The 22,500-nt window shown below is 37.4% G+C and overlaps 2 protein-coding genes across 3 annotated transcripts in view; one reads left to right on the plus strand and one right to left on the minus strand.

Moving 5' to 3' along the window:
- Positions 1–10,905, minus strand: part of LOC144967165 (uncharacterized) — a 16,453-nt gene extending 5,548 nt beyond the window's left edge. Inside the window, exons 1-4 of the mRNA XM_078904066.1 lie at positions 10,718–10,905; positions 9,144–9,236; positions 5,713–5,975; positions 1–340 (exon numbers count right to left, since the gene is read on the minus strand). The exon at positions 1–340 is cut by the window's left edge and continues 1,357 nt beyond it. Coding sequence (XP_078760192.1) covers positions 1–340; positions 5,713–5,975; positions 9,144–9,236; positions 10,718–10,882 — 861 coding nt within the window. The 5' untranslated portion in view covers positions 10,883–10,905. The remainder of the gene's footprint in view (positions 341–5,712; positions 5,976–9,143; positions 9,237–10,717) is intronic.
- An 11,441-nt stretch (positions 10,906–22,346) lies between these two features.
- The window catches only part of LOC144969470 (uncharacterized), a 187,990-nt gene continuing 187,836 nt past the window's right edge, over positions 22,347–22,500 (plus strand). Inside the window, exon 1 of one of the 2 annotated variants that reach the window (XM_078908593.1) lies at positions 22,347–22,500. This exon is cut by the window's right edge and continues 260 nt beyond it. The gene's annotated coding sequence lies outside the window, so the exon portion shown is untranslated. The other variant, XM_078908594.1, reaches the window with a different exon arrangement.

Genomic DNA, 22,500 nt, shown 5'->3' on the forward strand with positions numbered 1-22,500 from the left:
GTCGTCCACCGAGATGCCTAAGTGTGAGGCTGCTTCTTTTTGCCATTTCGCTTCGCTGATAATTTTATGTGGTTTCATCTTAGCCGTTGAAGGTGGTTTACTAACTGGTTTCTTTGGATGTTGGACATGAGGTTGGGGCAGTTGTCTGTCCATTTTTTTCTGTAACTCCATCATTGAGACTGTGGGAGTTTTAACTTTAAACCCAGCATCTTGTTTCAAGGGCGGTTTGCCTTTTGTTGCCACCTGAGACTCTTCTTCGGTCTCGTCGGTCTCCTCCTCTTCCTCCTCCTCCTCCTCCTCCTCCTCTTCTTCTTCTTCTTCTTCTTCCTCCTCTTCCTCTCTGCAAAAATATATAAAGTAAGACACTATCATAAGCATAAAATGGACAATATTTTTTGAACAATCGTCTCAAAACAGTATCTTGTCGGGATGAACGTGATGCTTAGAATTGAATTCTATCTTTATACTGTTTGATTGATAATAAATGCCGCCATTGAGAAGAGTAAAGTTTATTTTTAAATTTTAACATTTTCTATTGTTAATCATTTTGTCTTTAACCAGTTAACTGCCATACTTTGCACACAAAAAAAAACAACAACATAGGAAACGTGTCTTTCAAATATCAATTCGAGGTAAATGACACTCTCCTTGGAAAAAACTTCTCAAACTGCGTTTTTCTGGCCAACGTTTTAATTAGGTGTATTTACAGAGTACTGCAATTCATTGGACAAACTCATTTTTCCTCAACCAGTTCATTCCGACATACTACTATTTACATTGATTTGATTCAGTCACACACATGGAAATGATATAGCTTGTCATCTTTCAGTACTGCTCAAATAAAAGTAAAGAATAATAACAAGAAATAAATTAAGTAGAGATGTGTCAGAAGACAATAGAGAAACAAAACTTTGGCGACGATGGGAAGATTGAACCCTGACTGTTACAATACTTCCGCCTGGCCACCAAAAGGGACGTTCTACAATCGAAAAATCCAATAGGATTCAATAGTCTGATGTCACGTCCGCCCAGCAACGAGCAGGTTGCTTCTAAAAAAAGAAAATCGGTACATTTTATTCTTCATGCTGGCTATAACTTTTTCACATGTCATGTGATCAGAATGTATTAAAGTCAAAACATGATGAGAATTATGTTTTTCTCCTCTGGATACACTTTTATGATCGTCGGAGAAGTATTTCATAAGGGCGTCCGCCATTGTTCCGATAGTTTAGAACCAGTTACTAAGTTACTATGCGTCATTACGAGGAAAGTGACGTCACGACTGTTGAAGCCTATTACCGAGAAATAAAAATCTGCGGGGAGGACAAAGAAGTAAAGCGAGGACTTTATTTCTGACCTATTTCGACCCTGATACAGCAGTAAAATTCTTAACTCCTCAAACAATCGTAACTTTGGACTTTTTGTTATGCTTCGAACCACGATTCCAAAGAGCTCATTCAGAAAAGTAAAAAAGAAATGTGTTTTTTGTGGATTTTGATAAAACCAAGACTGGTTCTTAAGTGCATTTTTCTAAATCAGAAACTGATCGAAATTTGAAAGGAGACAATTTCCGAAGAGATGTTATTTCGATGAAGACAGTTTAGAATGAAATGATATTCAAACCCAATAATTATATTGATTTGGCAAGGAATAAGCTTAAACCAAAATCGTACCATCTTTTTGTGTGGAGAATTAAAAGCATTGCACTAACGAAGAAACCTGAAGAGCAAGAATCACGTTAGTGCTGAGGATAAAGCAAGGTCCCAAGTAAACGAAGAGGTGAGGAAAAAACTACGTAACACAAAAGAAAAATGGGTGATGGAACAATGCCGTAACATCGAACAAGGAATGGTACGGGGAGACAACAAGTATGCCTATAATACACTGTGGCTAATTACAAAATCTGTACAACCAAAAACTACCGCAATCGAAGACAAAAATGGCAACTTGCTGACAAACAAAGATGAAGTAACTAAAAGATGGACTGAATAGTATGCAGTGACCTGTACAACATAGAGCTAAATACAAGCAATTCAGTACTTCGTACAATTTGTGACACAGCGGAAGTGAGCGATACCCAGCCATTTTTAAGGAAGAAGTTGAAGCAAATAAGTCACAAGGAATTGACAACATGCCAACTGAACTGCTAAAATACGGCGGAGAAGAAGTAATAAACGTGTTCACAATGCTCTGCCAAAAGATATTAGATCAGAAAGAATGGCCCAAAGAATGGACACAATCCATCGTCATACCCCTCCCAAATAAATGGAACTTAAAACAATGCAAGAATTATAGAACAATAAGCTTGATAAGCCATCCAAGCAAAGTCATGCTCCGAATAATCCATAGCAGAATGAAATCTAGAACAGAAGAAATACTGGCAGAAGAACAGGCAGGATTCAGAACAGGAAGAAATACCGTGGAGAAAATATTTAACTGCAGCGTGCGCAGTACCATAATTTTATAGACCAGGACCTCTCTACGTATCAGAAACGTCTGGATTCAGATGAGGCCGAATTAATCCCTGAAGAACTCAGAAATACTGCAGTGCCCTCCGTACTAAAGTCAAAACAAGATCTTGACAGCCTCAAAACTCTGGCCCAGGACCGCGACCAAAGGAAACAATTAACAACATGGATGGAGAGAGCAGCTATACTTATTGACCATGACTGAATCACACAATTCTCAGCAAGCGTCATTCGGACTGCGAAGCTTACAACTACTAATTCAATATATTCCTTGAAAGCATCAAGCAAGATGTGCTGGAGGGTTACCACACCTCGATTTCCATCAGGGGCCGCCCTTTGTCGAATTTAAGATTTGCGGACGATATTGACCTACTGGCAGGCACAGAACCAGAACTACGTCATAACAGACCGTCTAGGTGAATGTGCTTCGCAATACGGAATGGAAATAAGTACCGAAGAATCACAAATCTTGGTGAACAGCAACGCAGAAAGCAACACAAACATCACAGTGGGAAATGAAAAACTAAAAGAGGTCACGACATTCAAATATATAGGTGTGACACTAAGCAAAGATGGCACTAGCACAATTGAAATTCGAAAGAGAATTGCAATGGCAACATCAGTGATGACTCAATTAACAAAGATTTGGAAAAGTAGCATGAGTCTTATTGTAAAGGTCAAACTGTATAAATCACTGGTGCTGCCAACCTTGTTGTACGGATGCGAAGCCTGGACTCTTACAATGGATGCACAACGGCGCGTAAGGGCGCTTGAAAGCAAGTGCTATAGAAGACTGCTACGCGTGACATATACGGAGCATTGAACAGAAAACTCGTCCTTCGTATATGAATCGATTAGAATGACTCTCATTTGGTAGGAATGACTATGAAAAATGTTTTTTTCTCTTTTTGAGGAAAATTTTTGTCTAAAATCAAAGCCCTATCTCCACTAAGTAAAAATGTTTTTGAATTTTGAAAATCCATTCATAAATAAACAAGTTATGCAGTTTCAAAGGTGTCATTAATTTGGATGACCCGCAAAGAGGGAAAAAAACGCGAAAATATGGGACGCTTTTTCGGCATTTATTTTCGACCTTTGGTTGTATCTTGCGTAATAAATAGATTAAAAGATTGAAACTTGAAGAGCAAATTAGGATGATGTTTTGTAAAATACGGGAAAAGTACTCGTCATATTCATATGAAATTTTACAACCAAAAAGAAGAAATGTTCATGTATTACCTTGTCAGCGACAAAACCTCCACGCCCGGTAGTTTTAGAAATATTTTGGCAAACGGTCTCAAACCTGGGATTTCGCGAAGTATCAAGCGTTCGGATTTTTTTGTCGACATGAGAATGATTTTAATAATTAATTCGAATTTTGAAGGCCGAGTTTTCTGGCCAACATTTTAAATACGTCTTTTTTAAAATAGGACGTCAGCATTGAATCAAAACATTTATTATTTGCGGCTATCTGGTCCAGTGGTATGACACTCGCTTTCGGATCGGAAGGTCCTGGATTCGAGGCTTGCGTTCGGCGCATAGTTAAGTCCTTGGAAAAGGCCCTTTACTCACATTCTCACACCGTACTCAGGTGTAAAATGAGTACCTGTCAGTTAACAGCGTTGTCTTTATCCGAAAACTTGTAAAATCGCCTAACAGGCGTCATGTCCCGTCCTACATGTTAAATGTTGCTGTTGGCCAGGGACCCCTTGTAAAGCGCTTTAAGCATATTTAGTGGATATTGCGCTAGATAAAGTTTAATTTTTTAAAAAAATAATTTTATAAATAACATTGTGTTTTCGATTTTTTCTTCAATTTTTACCAAACATGAATATTCATGTGTCATTGTGCTGTTATGTTGTCTAGTGGTATGACACTCGCCTTCGGACTGGAAGGTCCAGGGTTCGAGTCCCACTCTGAGTGGTGCATAGTTGAATCCTTGGAGAATGCTCCTCTTTATTCACAATTGTAATAATATCGCCTAAAAGACGTCTTTTTCGTCCTACATGTTAATTGTTGCTGTTGGCTCGGGACCTCATGTAAAGCGCTTTGAGCACGTTTGGTTGCGCTTTATAAGTGCTCGAGTTTATTACAAATTGTATGCATTTCTTTTAACAACAATATAAAATAAAATAAAATTCCCTTTATTCGTCCCAGAGGGGAAATTTGTCTCTAGGGTCTATTCCAGGGGAAGGCTGGAATAACCCAGGCGTCAATCGTAGTGCAGCGCCGCAACTTGAACTCGGGCGAGGTGACTCGCTCATGGCCACACAACGCAGCGGCTAAGCCACGCTGCCCCCTTATATACGTTTACCGACATCGTACTTATGACAGTGTTGTTTCCTCGTACAATCGTAAGCGACATTTGATAACTGTAACTGGTATTACTATATAAAATATATTTTGTCATTTTGTGTGTATTTTATAAAACAACTGAAATTAACCTAACTAGTGGTTTCGAGATAAATCATGATTTCAGCACATACAGGATGTCAGTCATATCATTCAATCTTATTTTTTTTTCCCTTTATTTTTACACTGAGTCCATAGCACACACACACCCCCCCCCCCCCCCCCCCTTGATATGATAGTATTTATAACTTCACAATAATCAGGTGTAACATTAGTTCTTAGCAGGTAACTGTTTTGCTCTGTCGAAAAACTTTACGACAGCCTAAGCGTCTCGTCTCGTCTCGTCCAACATTTTGATTATTGTTGGTGTCTGGGGTTTGCTAGATTTTTGGAACATTAAAAAAACAAACAACTAAACTAGAGCTCTTATATAGCGCAATATCCACTAAATGTGCTCAAAGCGCTTTACAAAGGGTCCCTGACCAACAGCAACACGTAACATTTAGAACGAGACATAACGCCTGTTAGGCGATATTTCAATTTATATCCGACAGAGACAACGCTGTTGACGGCCAGGTACTCATTTTACACCTGAGTACGGTGAGAGAATGTGAGTAAAGAGTCTTTTCCAAGGACTCAACTATGCGCCGAGCTAGGCTCGAACCCAGGACCTTCCGATCCTAAAGCGAGTGTCATACCACTAGGTCACATAGCCGCACAAGTGGATATTATTGCGCATTATAAACTCTCAGGTATTATGGGTTGTTTTTTGTTTGTTTTTTAATTACCCATATCAATCAAGCCTAATAACATATTATTATTAAAAATAACACACTAAAATAGACGATGTCTACAATCGAATAAATTTACGATGGTCAAACAGTTTTCTTACGATGATTCGCTTCCTGATCGGCCCTCTAATCGACGTCGTCCACCTTTCTTTTTGGATTGTTGCTTCTGTTGTTTTAGTCCTTGTTGCAAAACCTTTCCCATTCGTTCCGAAGCGTTGGCCATCATTGCCATTAACGTAGACTGCTGTTGAGTCGGCGTAGGTTCCTCAACTTTTTTCTTGGGTTGCCTTGTAAACCGGTGGCACTGTCGTTGTTGGGCCATCCTCATTGCTAAAAGCTTGGGGGCGTTGGCGGTTAGCTTGTTCTGATGTGAGGAGGAGGAGGAGGAGGAGGAGGAAGAGGAGGAGGAGGAAGGGGAGATAGAAAGGTATGAGACCGTGCTAAAACGTCGTTTTCGTAATATATGCCACAAAAATGCCCCAATACCAAGGTATTTTGGGGTAAAAAAAAAACTGTGGAAGAAAAATCGTTTTAATTATTTTCTCTGAGTTAAATAACGAACCTCCCCCCCCCCCCCCCCCCCCCCCCCGCCCCGCCAAAAAAATACCCCCCCCCCCCCCAAAAAAAAAAAAAAAAAAAAAAAAAAGAAAAACACTGACGATCTATGATCAAGATAATAGTAGGTGCAGCTTTATTTTAATGTCGAAAAAGTATGGACAGAGCAGCAAGCATGTTCACTGTTTTAACCTTAACTCACTCAATCCTAGAAGAATTCCAAATTGGAAGAAAAAGTATTGAAAATGAGCATGTACATAGATAGTTTTATCCAACTATCATTAACATGCAAAAACCAAAAACATTAGTTTTGATACTACGCCTATAATTTGTCTTATAAAAATGTAATAAATAGGCATGGCGTAAAAGTAACCCGGGTAAACTACGGATTTAGTCGTTGTCAGGGTTGAGTGAGTTAAAGAGACCATTTATTCTGCTGTTCTGTATGTGCTTGATCACTAATTATTAATTTCTTTTTAATGAACAAATTTGTTCCATAGTTTTTTTTCCTAAATAACTTAGTACTGTAGTATTTTGGGGCGAATGTACCTGCTAACAAAATAGATTTTTGGTAATACAGTATCATATACATTGTATTGCATCTATTGTCTCCAAGCGATTTAAACTGAGCTAATTTCAGCTTTTATAAACCGCAATATCCATTAAACGAGCTCAAAGCGCTTTGCAAGGGGTCCCTGGCCAACAGCAACTTTTAACATCTAGAACGAGACATGACGACTATCAGGCGATATTACAATTTATTTTTCGGACAGACCACTCTGTTAACGGCCATTTTACACCTGAGTACGGTGAGAGAATGTGAGTAAAAAGCCTTCTCCAAGGACTCAACTATGCGCCGAGCGAGGCTCGAACCCAGGCCCTTCCAATCCGAAAGCGAGTGTCATAGCACTAGACCATATAGCCGCACAGACTGCTTTTGACTGGGCACAACGGTATTTGCACGTAGGTGGTGACAGGTCTTTTCCGAATTGATGTTGTCCCTGGAACGAGTGTCCACCTCGAAAACGTCTGACACATCGTTCAAGTAGCAGGTCTTCCACAAGGTCGGGCCGGCCGCATTCCATTTGACCCTTGTCACCGTCTTTACTCGTTGATGTTGACTTAGCTTCCGACAGGCAAACTTTATGTGGCCCTTAATGCATCATCATCATCATCATCATCATCATCATCATCATCATCATCATCATCATCATCATCCTCATCATCATCATCCTCATCATCATCATTATTATTATTATTATTATTATTATTATTATTATTATTATTATTATTATTATTATTATTATTACTACTGCTATTATTGTTGTTATTATTATTATTATATTATTATTATTATTTTTATTATTATTATTATTATTATTATTATTATTATTATTATTATTATTATTATCATTATTTTTATTATATTATTATTATTATTATTATTATTATTATTATTATTATTATTATTATTATTATTATTATTGTTATTACTATCATTGATTCAAGTTACAGATTACTGGATGGTTGCCATGATATATATTTTTAAGGTTGTTTACCATCGCCATACGCCACCACCATCACAATCACCATCATCATCATCATCATCGAATGTTGTAAAATCCTATAATTTCTTAGTAAAAACGTATTCTGTAAAGATGTCTTGAACCCGTTGAATAAAAAAAAACTATTCAATGACTGCCGAATATTCTTGCCCATTTGATTGGCTTAAACTTCAATCAAAGTTTTAAAATCCTGCTCACGGGCCAGCTGAAATAATCTTTTGATGCGTATGGACACTAATCCATCGCTTGATTTCTGGGGTAAAGCTGAAAATTTTGGAGTGCAGTCGAAGATAAGAAATAATATTCTACCATTACTCATTTGGCAAAAGACCGTAGGTGAATTATTATCTGCTGGAAAAAAAAAAGTACCGGTCCTAAAAACACATTAAATAGATTTGGAGAAACATGACGTCAAATTGTCTAACGATAAATTTAACTAAATTGTGGCAGTCGACAAGTAGTATCAATTAGATTCAATAGTCTGATGTCACGTCGCCCAGCAACGGCGGCCATCGTGGTTCTAAACAAAGAAAATATGTACTTTTTATTCTTCATGCTGGCTAGAACTTTTCATATGACTTTTGATCAGACTGTGTAAAAGTCACAACATGATCAGATTTATAATGTTTTTTTTTCCTCTGGAAACGCTTTTATGCTCGTCGGAGAAGTATTTCTAACGGGCGTCCGCCATTTTCCCGATAGTTTAGAGCCAGTTACTAAGTTACCATGCGTCATTAATGGAGAAGTGACGTTTCGACTGTTGAAGCGTATTAGATTTGTTTTAATATGTCTTTCAAAAATAGATTACGAAATCAGAATCTTCCGACGGATAAAATAAAAGAGTTCTTGCATTCTTCTTTTTTTTAAATTTGAACTTTGTTCCCACCGGGTACTTGCATGCTCGTGCAGCGATTGAAAACATGTTCGCCATTCCAAAGTGCAAAATTCCCTTTACTTGTCCCAAAGGTGAAAACGTTTCCCGGTTCTATTCCAATGGAAGACTGGAATAACACAGGCCGTGCGTGTCGTCGGCTGTAAAGTTTAGCGCCACAAAGTGAGCTAGCGCAGCAGCCTCTTATGGTTCTCACTCTACTATGTTATGATGATCAGCAAAGTCCGGTCCGCATTCGTGCACCATCGCGAACCCGCTCGGTAGCATCGTCACAAAACACCGTTCAACAAGATGCGCTGCCGTTTCGGGTTCTTGCCCAAGGCCACACACACAGCGTGCCTGGTAGTCGAACCCGATTAGCGACTAGTCACGCTGCCAACCACCACCCCCCCCCCCCCCCCCAAAAAAAAAAAATTACATAAATCAAAAACAAAAACAAAACTATACAAAAAAAAACAACAAAAAAAAACAAAAAACAAACAAAAAACCCAGACATGAATTTAATTTGAAATGTCCAAACCTTTATATCATTTATCTCCTCATTCATGGCTTGCACGCTCTCTAGGCGTTTCTCCTCTTCTTTTCTCATCCGGAGACGATTGAGATATAAGTCCTGCAATGAGACAAACGATATTCATTTGGATTTACATTTATCTAGTAACAATTGTGCGGCTGTGTGGTCTAGTGGTATGACACTCGCTTTCGGATCGGAACGTTCTGGTTTCGAGCCTCGCGCTCGGCGCATAGTTGAGTCCTTGGAAAAGGCTCTTTACTCGCATTCTCTCACCGTTCTCTGGCCCTGGCGGAGTCCTTGGCTGAGAATAAGCCAGTCAAATGTAAAGTATTGGTTTTGGGAGATTATATTTGTTGGACATCATGGTCTGTAAGCATTTGAGTGTATTCCTCTTAGTAGGGACATGTGCTTGTGTCTGGATGAGACTTTTAGGTGATCTCCAACGAAGCACACTGATTGTGTGCTCTTGGAATCTACATGTTCCCTATTTGAACCATTCCATTTTCTCTTGCTTATTATTCTCGTTTGTGTTAAATGAGGCATTTTGACTCATTTTCTCTCTATTTTTTCTGGCACTGAAATGACCTGAATGTGTCGGAAACACCGTAAAACTCTCGAAAAACAAAATCCAAAAATTTTGGAATATCCTCGTCCTCCCTGGGTTGACTCTGTATGTGTGACCAGTCGCCAATTGGTGTTACGTTGGAATCAGCCAATATTGCCATGGCGGAATTTTAAAGTTAAAATAACTAGACATGTGAGAATTTAATTAACTGTGATTTTCATCGCTATCATCATCATCATCATCATCATCATCGTCATCATCATCATCGTCATCATCATCATCATCAATCAGTCAATCAATCAATCAATCAATCGATCATCACAATTTCATATTCTTGTTATTAGAATATGTGTCAGTGCATGACATAATCAGTCTCAAGTTGTACATTTTGGATTTACATTTTTTTTTCATTTTCTGAAAGAATTTGCTACCCAGAACATTTTAATCTTAATTTGAAGTAAATCGGGTGGTTTTTCATGAAGTTATGGTCAGATGTATGGGAAAGGTATCCAGCAACATTTCTCAAATTTCAAACTTTTTCAACTTGACTGACTGTAAAAAAATATTTTAAAGTGAAATTTAGCTTTGATATTTGTGACCCTCCGTCTCAACACTGTATTATGTCGGGGATGATTCAGACCCCAAAAAGTGAATTTAGAGAAATATTGATGAGAAATTGGAGCTTAGAAGTTTTTGCAATGCAAGAAATAGTCTTTATACTCCACCATAACGTACAGAAATTAAACCCAAGTTGGATATTTGTGGCTATGAATTCGATTTCCCTTACAGAGTGGATCCCGACATAATACCGATTCGATACGGTGGGTCACATTTCTCGAAGATGTAGAAAAGGGGTTGATTTAATCTTTTTTGACATGAACTCATTTTTGCTCAACATTGACCTTCTAACTAAACGTGGCAATATCTCAGTTCAAACCTTTTCACCATCAGACTGATTATGCCATTCACTGTAACAAATATTAGTAATTCTAATCATTGTAACAATTTTACCTACCTTGTTAAAAACTGTTTTTTCATAAAAGTAAAGTTCACTGTCCTTGTATTTGTATAACCAATGAGCGATCCACTCAATCGGGTCGATGGGCCTCAAATTCAACAACTCTGAGAGGCACTGGGACAGGGGGTATCCCATCACGTCGCCTAGATAGTCACTGTCCATCTTACTCAAATCCTGGATATTTTCAGCTTTTAAAATTTCAGAAGAAGAAGAAGAAAAAAAAAAACATACGCTGATGCTTTTTTAAAAATTATACCTATTCTAAAAAAACAGCATCTTTTGCGAAAGGGAAAAATAATCGATTGAGTTAAATAGCAAATATTTTACTTGTTTACTTTTCCTTTTTTTTCTTTTATTTGTTTTAATTTTTTCTTTGTTTTTTTTTTTTGTTTTTTTTTTTTTTTTTTTTGGTAGAATTTTTTGTGTTGTTCATTTTTGTTACGTGATTATATGGTCTTGTGGTATGAGGCTCCCCTTCGTACCGGAAGGTTCAGAATACGAGTCTTACTTTAAGCGGGACATAGTGAAGTCCTTGGGAAATGGTTTTTACTCACATTATCTCACCGGATTCAGGTGTAAAATGAGTTCCTAGGCCTGCATAGATCTGGGAGAGTGTTTTTGTGTTAGACTTAGACTAGCGTTTTAGTTTTAGCTGTAGTTGTGAATAGTTTGAGGTCCGATCAAATTCCTTTAGAATGCGGTGTCCCACAGGGATCAGTTCTTGGACCTTTGATTTTTTTTCTCTACATACATCCACTTTCAAAGGTTATCATCAGGGGCTTAGGCCTGTCCTATCACCAGCATGTTGATGACACCCAGTTATTTGCATCTTAGTGTACTAAAAACTTACAAAATGTCAGTAGTACATATGAAAAATGTGTACTGGGTTTAAGGGCATTTGATGGGTGGGAACAGGTTGAGGTTTAATAACGATAAAACGGAGTAGAGGGGGAGACCTTCCATAAGCGACTACATCCCAAGAATTCTTGTTCTAGTAGGGGGTTTGGGAGGGGGGGGGAACTTTTTTTGAAAAAAGTCTCCCCCCCCCCCCCACCTCCCAAACCCCCTACTAGAAGTTCTAGTGTTGGGGGTTGGGAGGGGGGTGAGACTTGAAAAAAAAAGTTTCCCCCCTCCCAAACCCCCTACTAGAACAAGAATACTTGGGATATAGTAGCTTATGGAAGGTCTCCCAAAACGGAGGTGAAATGCTGCCAGATTGGTCTTTCGAAGGCGGATGTTTGACTCTGCCACACCTCTCCCTCGAAGATTACACTGGCTGCCTGTTGAGAAAAGGGTCTAATTCAAAGCATGTGTCCTAGTCTATCATTGTCTGGAAAACACTGGCCCTAAGAACTCCTATAGAAATATTTGGCCCTGTCCTTTTTACTGTATATATGCAGCCCCTTTCTAGTGTGATATCCAGATTCAATCTGAGTTATCATTTTTATGCAGATGATACGCAAATATATGATTCAGCACCCCTTAGTAATTTACAGTTCTTAATACAACGAATTACGAGCTGTTTTAATGAAATTAAATCTTTGGTGTACCACAATAAGTTAAATTTAAATGATAGTAAAACTGAGATTTTAATGTGTGGAAGGCCGAGTATCCTTAAACAGGCAAATAAATCACCTATTACTCTCTGAAATAGCACAATAGAATTTTCAAATAAAGCAAAAAGCCTTGGCGTCATCATTGATAAAGATCTTTCCATGACAAGCCAGGTGAATAACACCATACAATCTATGTACATAGAAATAAAAAAAATAAGCAAAATTCGTAATTTAATACCGAAGCATATAACAGAACTTTTAATTAATCCCCTGGTTTTATCTAAATTGGACTATTGTAACTCCCTTTGGGCGAATTTGGGCTAAAGACAAAATTAGCAAACTTCGGGTTGCTCAAAATAACGCAGCCAGGCTCATTGTACGCAATAACAAAAAATACCCGTCAGCAACTCTTCTTCTCCGTGAGTTTCATTGGCTTCCTGTTGAAAAAAGAGTTGCCTATAAGATTTGTACTGTTGTCTACAAATCCCTGAGCACGAACAGTCCCTCCTATATTAAAGACCTTCTAAACATATATGTCCCCAATAGAAACTTGAGGTCAAGCAATGACCAATCAATCCTTGTCAAACGACCTAAGCCATTGCGTAAAATAGGTGAACAGTTTTTTTTTTAAAATTTTCGGCCCCCCATTTTTGGAACTCTCTCCCGTCACACGTGAGATGCTCGGATTCGTTGACAACGTTCAAATCTCGCTTAAAGTTTTATCTTTTTACGTCATAATGTTGCAATATTATTTTCATATTTTGTTGTTGTTAAATTGAATTCGTATCACGTTTCCTTCACACTTGTCTCACTGTAATCTGTTTTGTTTTTTATCACTGTAAAGCGCTTAGAGCCTGTGACAACGGGGTAAAGCGCTATATAAATGCCATTTATTATTATTATTATTATTTGAAAACCCGGCCTTTGCGTTCCTCCGATAACACACACCACCGTTTCGCTACTCCACGCATTTGTACAAAGGCGGGAACAGTGTCCTTTTCTCTCTCTCTCTCTCTCTCTCTCTCTATATATATATATATATATATATATATATATATATCTTTCTCCCCCTCTCTCTCTCTCTCTCTCTCTCTCTCTCTCTATATATATATATATATATATATATATATATATATATATATATATATATATATATATATATATATCTATATATATATATATATATATATATATATATATATATATATCCCTCTCTCTATATATATGTCTATATCTATCTCTCTATCTCTTTCTCTCTCCCCCTCTCTCTCTCTCTCTCTATATATATATATATATATATATATATATATATTTATCTCTCTCTCTCTCCTCTCTCTCTCTCTCTCTCTCTCTCTCTCTCTCTCTGTCTCTCTCTCTCCCTCTAACCAAATATTGATACATCAAGTTTCAATGTTTCCGCTAAACGGGCCATCCACCTCAAAAGCGCCTAAACCGATCGCTACAATAATATTCGTCGGTTTAAATAAATTTAAGCATAAATTACAACATACCTTAGGCTGATGGCGACCTCTCTAACTGATGTCCAAGAACGCGTTCAAAATGAGTGCTTTTTTCTGTTGCGCAGCAGTAGATAATAATGTGAAATTGAATGTTAGCTTCAATTTAATTACAAAAACATAGCAAATGAACGTTTCGGGTTTCCCCTTTATCAACAAAGCAGGATGAATGAAACACCACAGATTATGAACGAGATAATGTGGTAATGGAGTAGTTAACTTGTTGCGTAGAAGGGAAACCCCTACATGAAATGTAAATGAATGAAATAATCTGAAAAAGTGTTTATGAAACAGCTGGATTCTTGAGATGTTTGTGGTTTCTTTTCTATCTCCTCTTCTAGTGTATGCGACTTTCCCATATGTTCATATTTTTACCTTAAACGGCGAATGCGCCAAAATGTATTTAATTATAAAAGAATTCAATTAAAAGGAATATGTCAGGCTGACGTTAACTTATATGCAGGTCTGATAACCAAATTTGTTATGGGCTCATTATCGTTTTGTAAATCTGTACTATCAAACGAACACAACATTGTTAAATCACGACTATAATTGTATTCGGTAATCAGATCTGCACATATTATGCACACGTAGTTTTTAGCGGTTCTGACACAGTGCGAAACAGAATGAAAAATAAACCCCCCAAAATATGAGACTTACATAGAGTTGAGAGAAAAGAACAAAAACAAAGCAACACACACACACACACACACACACACACACACACACACACATACATACATACATACATACATACATACAGAGAGAGAGAGAGGGAGAGAGAGAGAGAGAGGGAGAGAGAGAGATAGAGATAGAGAGAGAGAGAGAGAGAGGGAGAGAGAGAGAGAGAGGGAGAGAGAGATAGAGATAGAGAGAGAGAGAGAGAGGGAGAGATAGAGAGAGAGAGAGAGAGAGAGAGACAGAGAGAGAGAGAGAGAGGGAGTCACTTTGTAATTTCTTTGTACATTGATTGTTAAAAATTTATTTTAATCATTCTTTCCTATTTTATTTTTTTTCTAAATTTTCATCGTTCTTTTCTTTTTCTTTATTATTTTTTTTTTCAATCAATTTTCCTCTCCAATATTTTTAAATTTTTTTTTATAAATTATAAAAGCAAAAACCATGAAATAATAGTGCTCAACTTTTTGATAAAAGGAGCTATTTAAAAACATTTCAAACATAATTATGATTGTTTGACTTCTATAACGTTGTATCGAGCGTTAGCTCTCATCAGGAAGTGGAAGTGAAAGTATATATATATATATATATATATATATATATATATATATATATATATATATATATATATATAAAGAAAAGATATATATAAGAAAAAATGAATATATATATATATATATATATATATATATATATATATATATATTCATTTTTTCTTCGTTAAATCATATAATCTATTGCTCTGTAACATGAACCGAGTAACATTGGTTTATACGATAATTTTATGGGGAACCTATTAGCGGTGTTTTTCATAAAAACACGATTTGTTTTAATTAACATATTTTTGTAAAATCTAATTATTACCTTCATCTATATCTCCGTCCTAATCAGGAAAGCGTGCAAAGGAAGGGGGCGGGATGGGAACAATATAAAATGCGATTCATTCATAAGCGTGTTGGCATTTAGGGGGGGAACGAAATATTTTCAACAAGGTTTCTCCGGTTCCATCTGTTTGACATTATTAAAATTATTGCACCTTATTTTACATGCGCGCGTGAGCAAGCAACAAACAACCGATTGTCGGGTGTGTTTTAACTCTCTCCTTACCAGCCATTTTCAGGATTTTCCCCAAAACTTCACACCAAACTAACACAAAAATATATTTTTTTTATCACTCAAACACACAAGCAGTAAGTTCTTGCGATAAATAATTTCTTATACTCTACATACACACTGTTCATTTTCTTTGAATTTTATGATGTACAAGAGAAATTTGAATGAGAAAAATATTGATTGTATCGTAACGAATGTGACGACTTTCCTATAGTTGGTAAGGAAAGGGTTAAACTTAACATCATTAACCGCTTCAACCTCCAGTTCCTCCCACCTCGTACAAAGAATTACCACTAACATCTTTGAAGAAATCCTCTCCTTGCTTCATTCCTTAATTACTTTAGGTTATTGTTGATCTTTTTTCATAAAAACTTGAACTCGGCAACATAATATTTTCAAAGTTTCGTTCTTCGTCATATTGTTTTCAATCATTCATTTATCCTTCATTGTTTATTTACCTTTTATTTACAAAAAACATTTGTCCTATATTTTTTAAAAATTTATTATTGATTTTTTTGTAGGTCTTTTGTTGCTTTCAACCTATTTTATTGTATCAAAAGCGTAGGTAAATTACTTGCACATTATTGTTGTTTTTAAAAGGAAATATTACGGGCTTGCACACGCTCGTGTACGTGTGGGTTGGTGTTTGTAGGTATGAAAAGAGAGAGAGAGAGAGAGAGAGAGAGAGAGAGAGAGAGAGAAAGAGAGAGAGAGAGAGTGTGTGTGTGTGTGTGTGTGTGTGTGTGGGTGTGTGTGCGTGTATGTGTGTACTTGTGTTTGTTTACATGCAAGTGGAAAATTATGTAGATGAGCGTGTATCTATGTTTTATAGACCATTTTAGTCCCAATTTTTCGCTTACAACAGTTTGTGAGTAGATAATCACACCAAGACATCAAGTTTTTACATACCAAATATGTTTTGATTGTCTCTTGTATACCAGATGGAAGTCTCTATAGATAGTATTATGCGCTTGGTTAAGAAGCTCATAACATTGCCATCCGGAAGTATAGCGGACCACCACACAAAACTTTGTGTTACCATGAACTTTTATAGTCTGGATAATACAGTTTAGTGAGAATCACTCACAAACGCGGATGGCAAAATATAATAATAAAGGCTTGAGTGACGTCATCTTGGTTCTATCTATACATTGATATTATATTGCTCACGAAGAAAGAAATGTTTTGTTCACTTCAATGATAATTCAATTGTTAATCTGCCATCAATGGGGTACAATAATGTGATGGAAAAATACTGGTTCCAGTCTCCTTGGAAGTGTGCAACCAGTCCTCCGGAGGACTGGTCAATATAGATAGTTCGAAGATAACGTCACTCAGGTCTTTGTTATTGTATTTTGCCATCCGCGTTTATGAGTAATGCTCACTGAACTGTATTAACCTGACTATAAACGTTCATGGATACACAGTTTTGTGTGTTGGTCCGGTATACTTCCGGATGGCAATGTTATGAGCTTCTTAGCCAAGCGCATACTATCTATATTATTGTGCAAATGATCTTCTAGTTTTAGAATGATGGAATCTTTTTTTTCTAGCCTAAATGTATGCTTGTCGTCAAAAAAGATAATCCATTCTCGCTCTTTTACGCCCGGTAATCATACGAATTGAAAGCCAAATAAAAAGAAGAAGAAGATGGCGTTGGCTGGGTCATGTGCCCAGAATGGAAAAAGGGTCATTTCCCAAGACAACCCTGTGCTGGACAGTAGATGGGAAGAGAAAGCGGGGAAGACCCAAAGAAACCCGGCGAAGGACCATGGAGAAAGAATTAAAGGAAGCAGGCCTGTCCTGGAATACACAGCCATCGCAAAAGCAGCCGATCGCAAAAAAATGAAGATGTCTGGTGGATGCCCTATGTGCCTCAAGGCCCGAAGAGGATTAAGTATATAAGTAATCATACGAATATGCCAATGAATCCTGCCTGCTGCTAAAATAATTATGCAACCTTACGATTCAATGTGTAACCTATGCACTGTTTATTCATTGTCGGGATGAATTGTTACACACTTCCAATGAGCTTTGAACCGGGAGAGTATGGTGTTATGTCGTGAGTCGCAGGTTTGAGAGTCTTTGGTCAAATAAGGGTCCACTCCAGGTCCATATTGGTTGATAATTTGGTGCCTGGCACCGCATCCATCTTTTAAAAATGGATTACAGCATTAAAAAAAATAAATAAAACTGAGAAATGGTTCATACCAGGTCTTAATTATTTGAGCAAGTCTTTTCTTTCTTTTTTTTTTCTCTTTTTTTTGTTTTGTATTTACAAATATAGCATGTTTTAAGTCATTTTCATAGGCACCACTCTATACGGTCAGCATGCCACGCCAAAGAGGAATGGAAAAGAACAAAGAAAGTCGGCTCACTAATTGGAGACACCGAGGATGTACAAAGAAGAAAACAGCTATCAAACGCCGCACTCAGTAAACTCACCAATGTATGGATTAGAGGTGACAAAATAAAGAGAAAAACCAAACTGAAACTGTACCATACTCTTGTAAAACCGGTACTTCTGTATAACTGCGGCACTTGGGCGTTGACAAAATCCGAAGAAGAACATCTGGATGCCTTCCATCGCACACAGCTAAGAAGGGTACTGGACATCAAATACCCCAAAAAGATCTCAAATGAATCACTCTATAAGATCACAAAAGAAAGACCAATCTCCCTTGACATTTTACAACAACGATGGCAACTTTTCGGTCACATACTACGCAGGGACAAAAACATACCAGCAAACCAAGCCATGTCGGGATACTTCCAAAAACACGGGAACCTTTTCAGAGGAAGACCGATCACAACACTCCCCGTGATCCTAAACAAAAACCTCACAACACTTGGACAAAGCATTAGTCTCATAACGGCAGGGGACCTTGAAAATCTGAGAACCCTAGCAGAGGACCGGCAATATTGGAGACACCTCACACAGGAAATACTGGAAACAGCCAAGGCGACCCGATCTTTCGGTCGAGACGCGAAAGACATCTAAGTCAAGTCAAGTATGCCACGCCACTGGTCCATTCGATATTTGAAAGACGAGTTGTCTGGACAAAATTGTTTAACCCTCTCCTTACCACCCACCTACAGCAAAATCGTCACTTTTGTTACGACACAATATACATTTTTTGTCTTATTCAGATTTATTTTGTACATCACAAACTTTGAAGAATGATCTTTGTTTAATTAATAAGATCATAAACTTGTTTTGTAGAGAGCTTTTTTGAGTTTTAAAAATCCATTTTTTGCTGGGTAAGCCTGTAATTATTTGGAAAATACTGAAAATCATCGGTAAGGAGAGAGTTAATAATTTTAAAAAATTGAGCTTTTATATACCGCAATATCCACTAATCGTGCTCAAAGCGCTTTACAATGGGTCCTTGGCCAACAGCAACACTTAACATGTAGGACGGCTGTTAGGCGATATTACATTTTTTTTCAGACAGAGACAACGCTGTTAATGGCCAGGTACTCATTTTACACCTGAGTACGGTGAGAGAATGTGAGTAAAGAGCCTTTTCCAAGGACTAAACTATGCGCCGAGCGCGAGGCTCGAACCCAGGACAGTCCGATCCGAAAGCACGCGATCCTTTCTGAGTACCGTCAACTTGTGTAATTTGCCTCAAGGGGAAACTTTGCCTCTGTGAATTTGAATCATTCTGAATAAGCTCAGCTTTGTTGCAGTTATTAGAGACCTTCAGCAAATCATTTTGGACTTAAGTCCTTAATTTATCACGTAATCGCTTATTATAGGAAGGGAATTCCCTAGTGATGAGCGCAAAACACACCATGTTGTTTATAATTTTTTTCCAATGTCATGTGTCCGATTCCCACTCTATTTATGATGCAGTTGACTTTAAAAAGGTGAGTATCATTTAGGATTATTATGTCGATTTTGTTTCCTCACTAAGATATATGTAATGCATTTTGTATGAATTTCTTTATTGTACATGTTAAAAGACTTTAATTTTTATCAAAGGAAATAATTAATTGTCACAAACCTAACAATCTCTTATTGATCAAAAATTCAAGAGGTTAAGTTTCCCCTTTAGGCAAAGTTACCCCATTTGACGGTACCGCAGTATCAGCGGTAGTACTAAAACGAGTATAATAATAATAATAATAATAATAATAATAATAATAATAATAATAATAATAATAATAATAATAGATATTTATTGTCAATAAATATGGCAATTTATCATTTAGTTACACTTATAATAACGTTATATCATAACTATAACATTGAACAGATATTTCACTCCTACTTGTTTTCTCTCTCTCTCTCTCTCTCTCTCTCTCTCTCTCTCTCTCTCTCTCTCTCTCTCTCTCTCTCTTTCAGGCGTGCGATATACACAACATAAAATATTCATTTCGTTTGTTACACTTGTGGCAATTCAACACCAAATATTTTCATCATTATCAATTGGTCAATTAATCTAACATTAAATAGATTAATCAGTCAATTAGTCAACGCATCAATCCTTGGTATTTCTTTAATGTAAATACAAGCTTAGTAGTAAGGAGACCAAAAGTATGTCATTCACGATAGTCCGTGAAATCAACGACTAAATGTGAGTCAAAACGACCATTTCCTATATTTAGAAGAATGAGTTTTGTTTCTTAACTCTATCCCTACCAGACATTTTCAGGATTTCCCCCAAAAGCTCACAACCAACTAACACAAAAGTAGGTTTTTTTATCACGCAAACACAATAGCAGTAAAGTTCTTGCGATACATAGTTTCTTTAGTAAAACATGCTCCACAACGCACTGTTCATTTTCTTTAAATTTATGATGTACAAAAGTAATTTGGATAGAAATATGTTGGTTGTATCGTAACTAATGTGACGATTTTCCTATAGTTGGTAAGGAGAGAGTTAAACTTTACATCTCTTAAATGTCTTTATTCTGATCAATTTGACTATTAATTTGATTTCCTTCAACTTGTCTATTCCGAAAATATACAACCAGATTCCCCCAGTAGGCCACAAATGAATAATGGCAGATATAGGTTTCAACAGTCGTGGCGTTACTTCCCTCGTAATGACGCATGGTAACTTAGCAACTGGCTCTAAACAATCGGAACAATGACGGACGCCCTTATGAAATCTTTCTCCGACGAGCATAAAAGTGTATTCAGAGGAAAAAAATACATTATAAATCTGATCATGTTTTGTCTTTTACACATTCTGATCACAAGACATGAAAAGTTCTAGCCAGCATGAAGAATAAAAAGTACCGATTTTCTTTGTTTATAATCACGATGGCCGCTGTTGCTGGGCGACGTGATATCAGACTAACTATTGAATGCAATTGTGATCTGAGGCAATTGAGTCCCGCCGGTTCTCAAAGGGTCAATAGATACCTAGTGGGAGTGAACTTAACTACACCTGCGGCTATGTGGTCTAGTGGTATGACACTCCCTTTCGGATCTGAAGGTCCTGGGTTCGAGCCTCGCGCTCGGAGCATAGTTGAATCCTTGGAAAAGGCTCTGTACTCACATTCTCTCACCGTAAACAGGTGTAAAATAAGTACCTGGCCGTTAACAGCGTTGTCTTTGTCCGAAATTTTAAAAAATATCGCCTAACTGGCGTCATGTCCCATCCTACATGTTAAATGTTGCTGTTGACAAAGGACCCTTTGTAAAGCACTTTGAGCACATTTAGTGGATATTGATCTATATAAAGCTCAATTTTAATTTTCTACACCCCTCTGACAGTCATCCGCATGTAAACAATGGCCGTTTGTGCTAAAAAGAAAACATCACGGAATAGAGAACAATAGTGTGATGTAAAATAAAATGGTTCCAATCTCAGTGAAAGTATAAAACCCCTCTTTTGGAGGACTGACTACTATACATACCTTGTCTATTTGAACGTATGGTTTCAGAGTGATGGCATCTTATTTTCGAATCTAACCCTTTTCTAATCCTCGCTCTTTTACGTTCCGTAATCCTAAGAATCTGCATATGGATCCTGCTATTAAAATAGTTATGCCACTTTATGATTCAATATTTAACCTATTCATTATTAGTCCTCCAAAGGACTGGTTACATAGACACTTCCAGTGAATTTGGAACCTGAAGAATATAAGACGTGACGTCACGATTTCTTTGTCCTATGACCATCGATAGTTTGCGTTTAAGTAAGATACTCACAAGTTCAATTATTCTTATTAATGGTACAAGCACAGAAAACAATGCACGACCTTAAATGTTTAGTCTGATTGGGGGAATCTGGTGAGAACTAATCACATAACTAGCTGTATAAAAACAATAACAAAGAGCATAGCGATGTCAACTTTTTTATTCTTTAGTTTGTAAATAACCAGCCATATTTGTCCGAGTGGGCGAGAGGGTGTGTCACAGATCCGGCATTTCAATTGGTCAAAAAAATACTGGTTAATTGATGGCGTCTTTTGTAGACAGTGAGACCAAAGAATGAATAAAGAAGAAAAATCAAGGCACTGATAATAATATTATCATTAAAGTTTGGTCTGGCACTCACTTGCTCTTCGTCCCTTTTCCCTCCTCCTCACCGGGTCTATTCTTTTCTCTTTATCAAACAGCGCTAGTCGCTCACACGCGGTCCTTCTCACCTCTCAGTCAGTCACCGCTCACCCACAAAAACACGTCCAAGCGCGATGTGACGACGCCGGTAATAACGAAGGAGAAGACGGGGGAAGAAAATGGGGAGACATAATAACGGCCGGGTTTTGTAGTGTGTTTATCACCAGAGGTTTTTCTTTGTATTGGGTGTAGAACTACAGACACACAGAGAGAAAGACAAGACCGCTAGTAGCTATTGGTTTTAGCCTGCCACCGCCTCTGTTCTGTTCCTTCGAAAGGCGACGGACGACGCTCTTTCGTCTGGGAGAGTGGATGAAGTGAAGCCGGTAGTAGTGG

The sequence above is a fragment of the Berghia stephanieae genome, chromosome 3 (genome assembly GCF_034508935.2).
Source record: "Berghia stephanieae isolate SIO BIC M18660-M18661 chromosome 3, UCSD_Bste_1.3, whole genome shotgun sequence".
Taxonomy (NCBI): domain Eukaryota; kingdom Metazoa; phylum Mollusca; class Gastropoda; order Nudibranchia; family Aeolidiidae; genus Berghia; species Berghia stephanieae.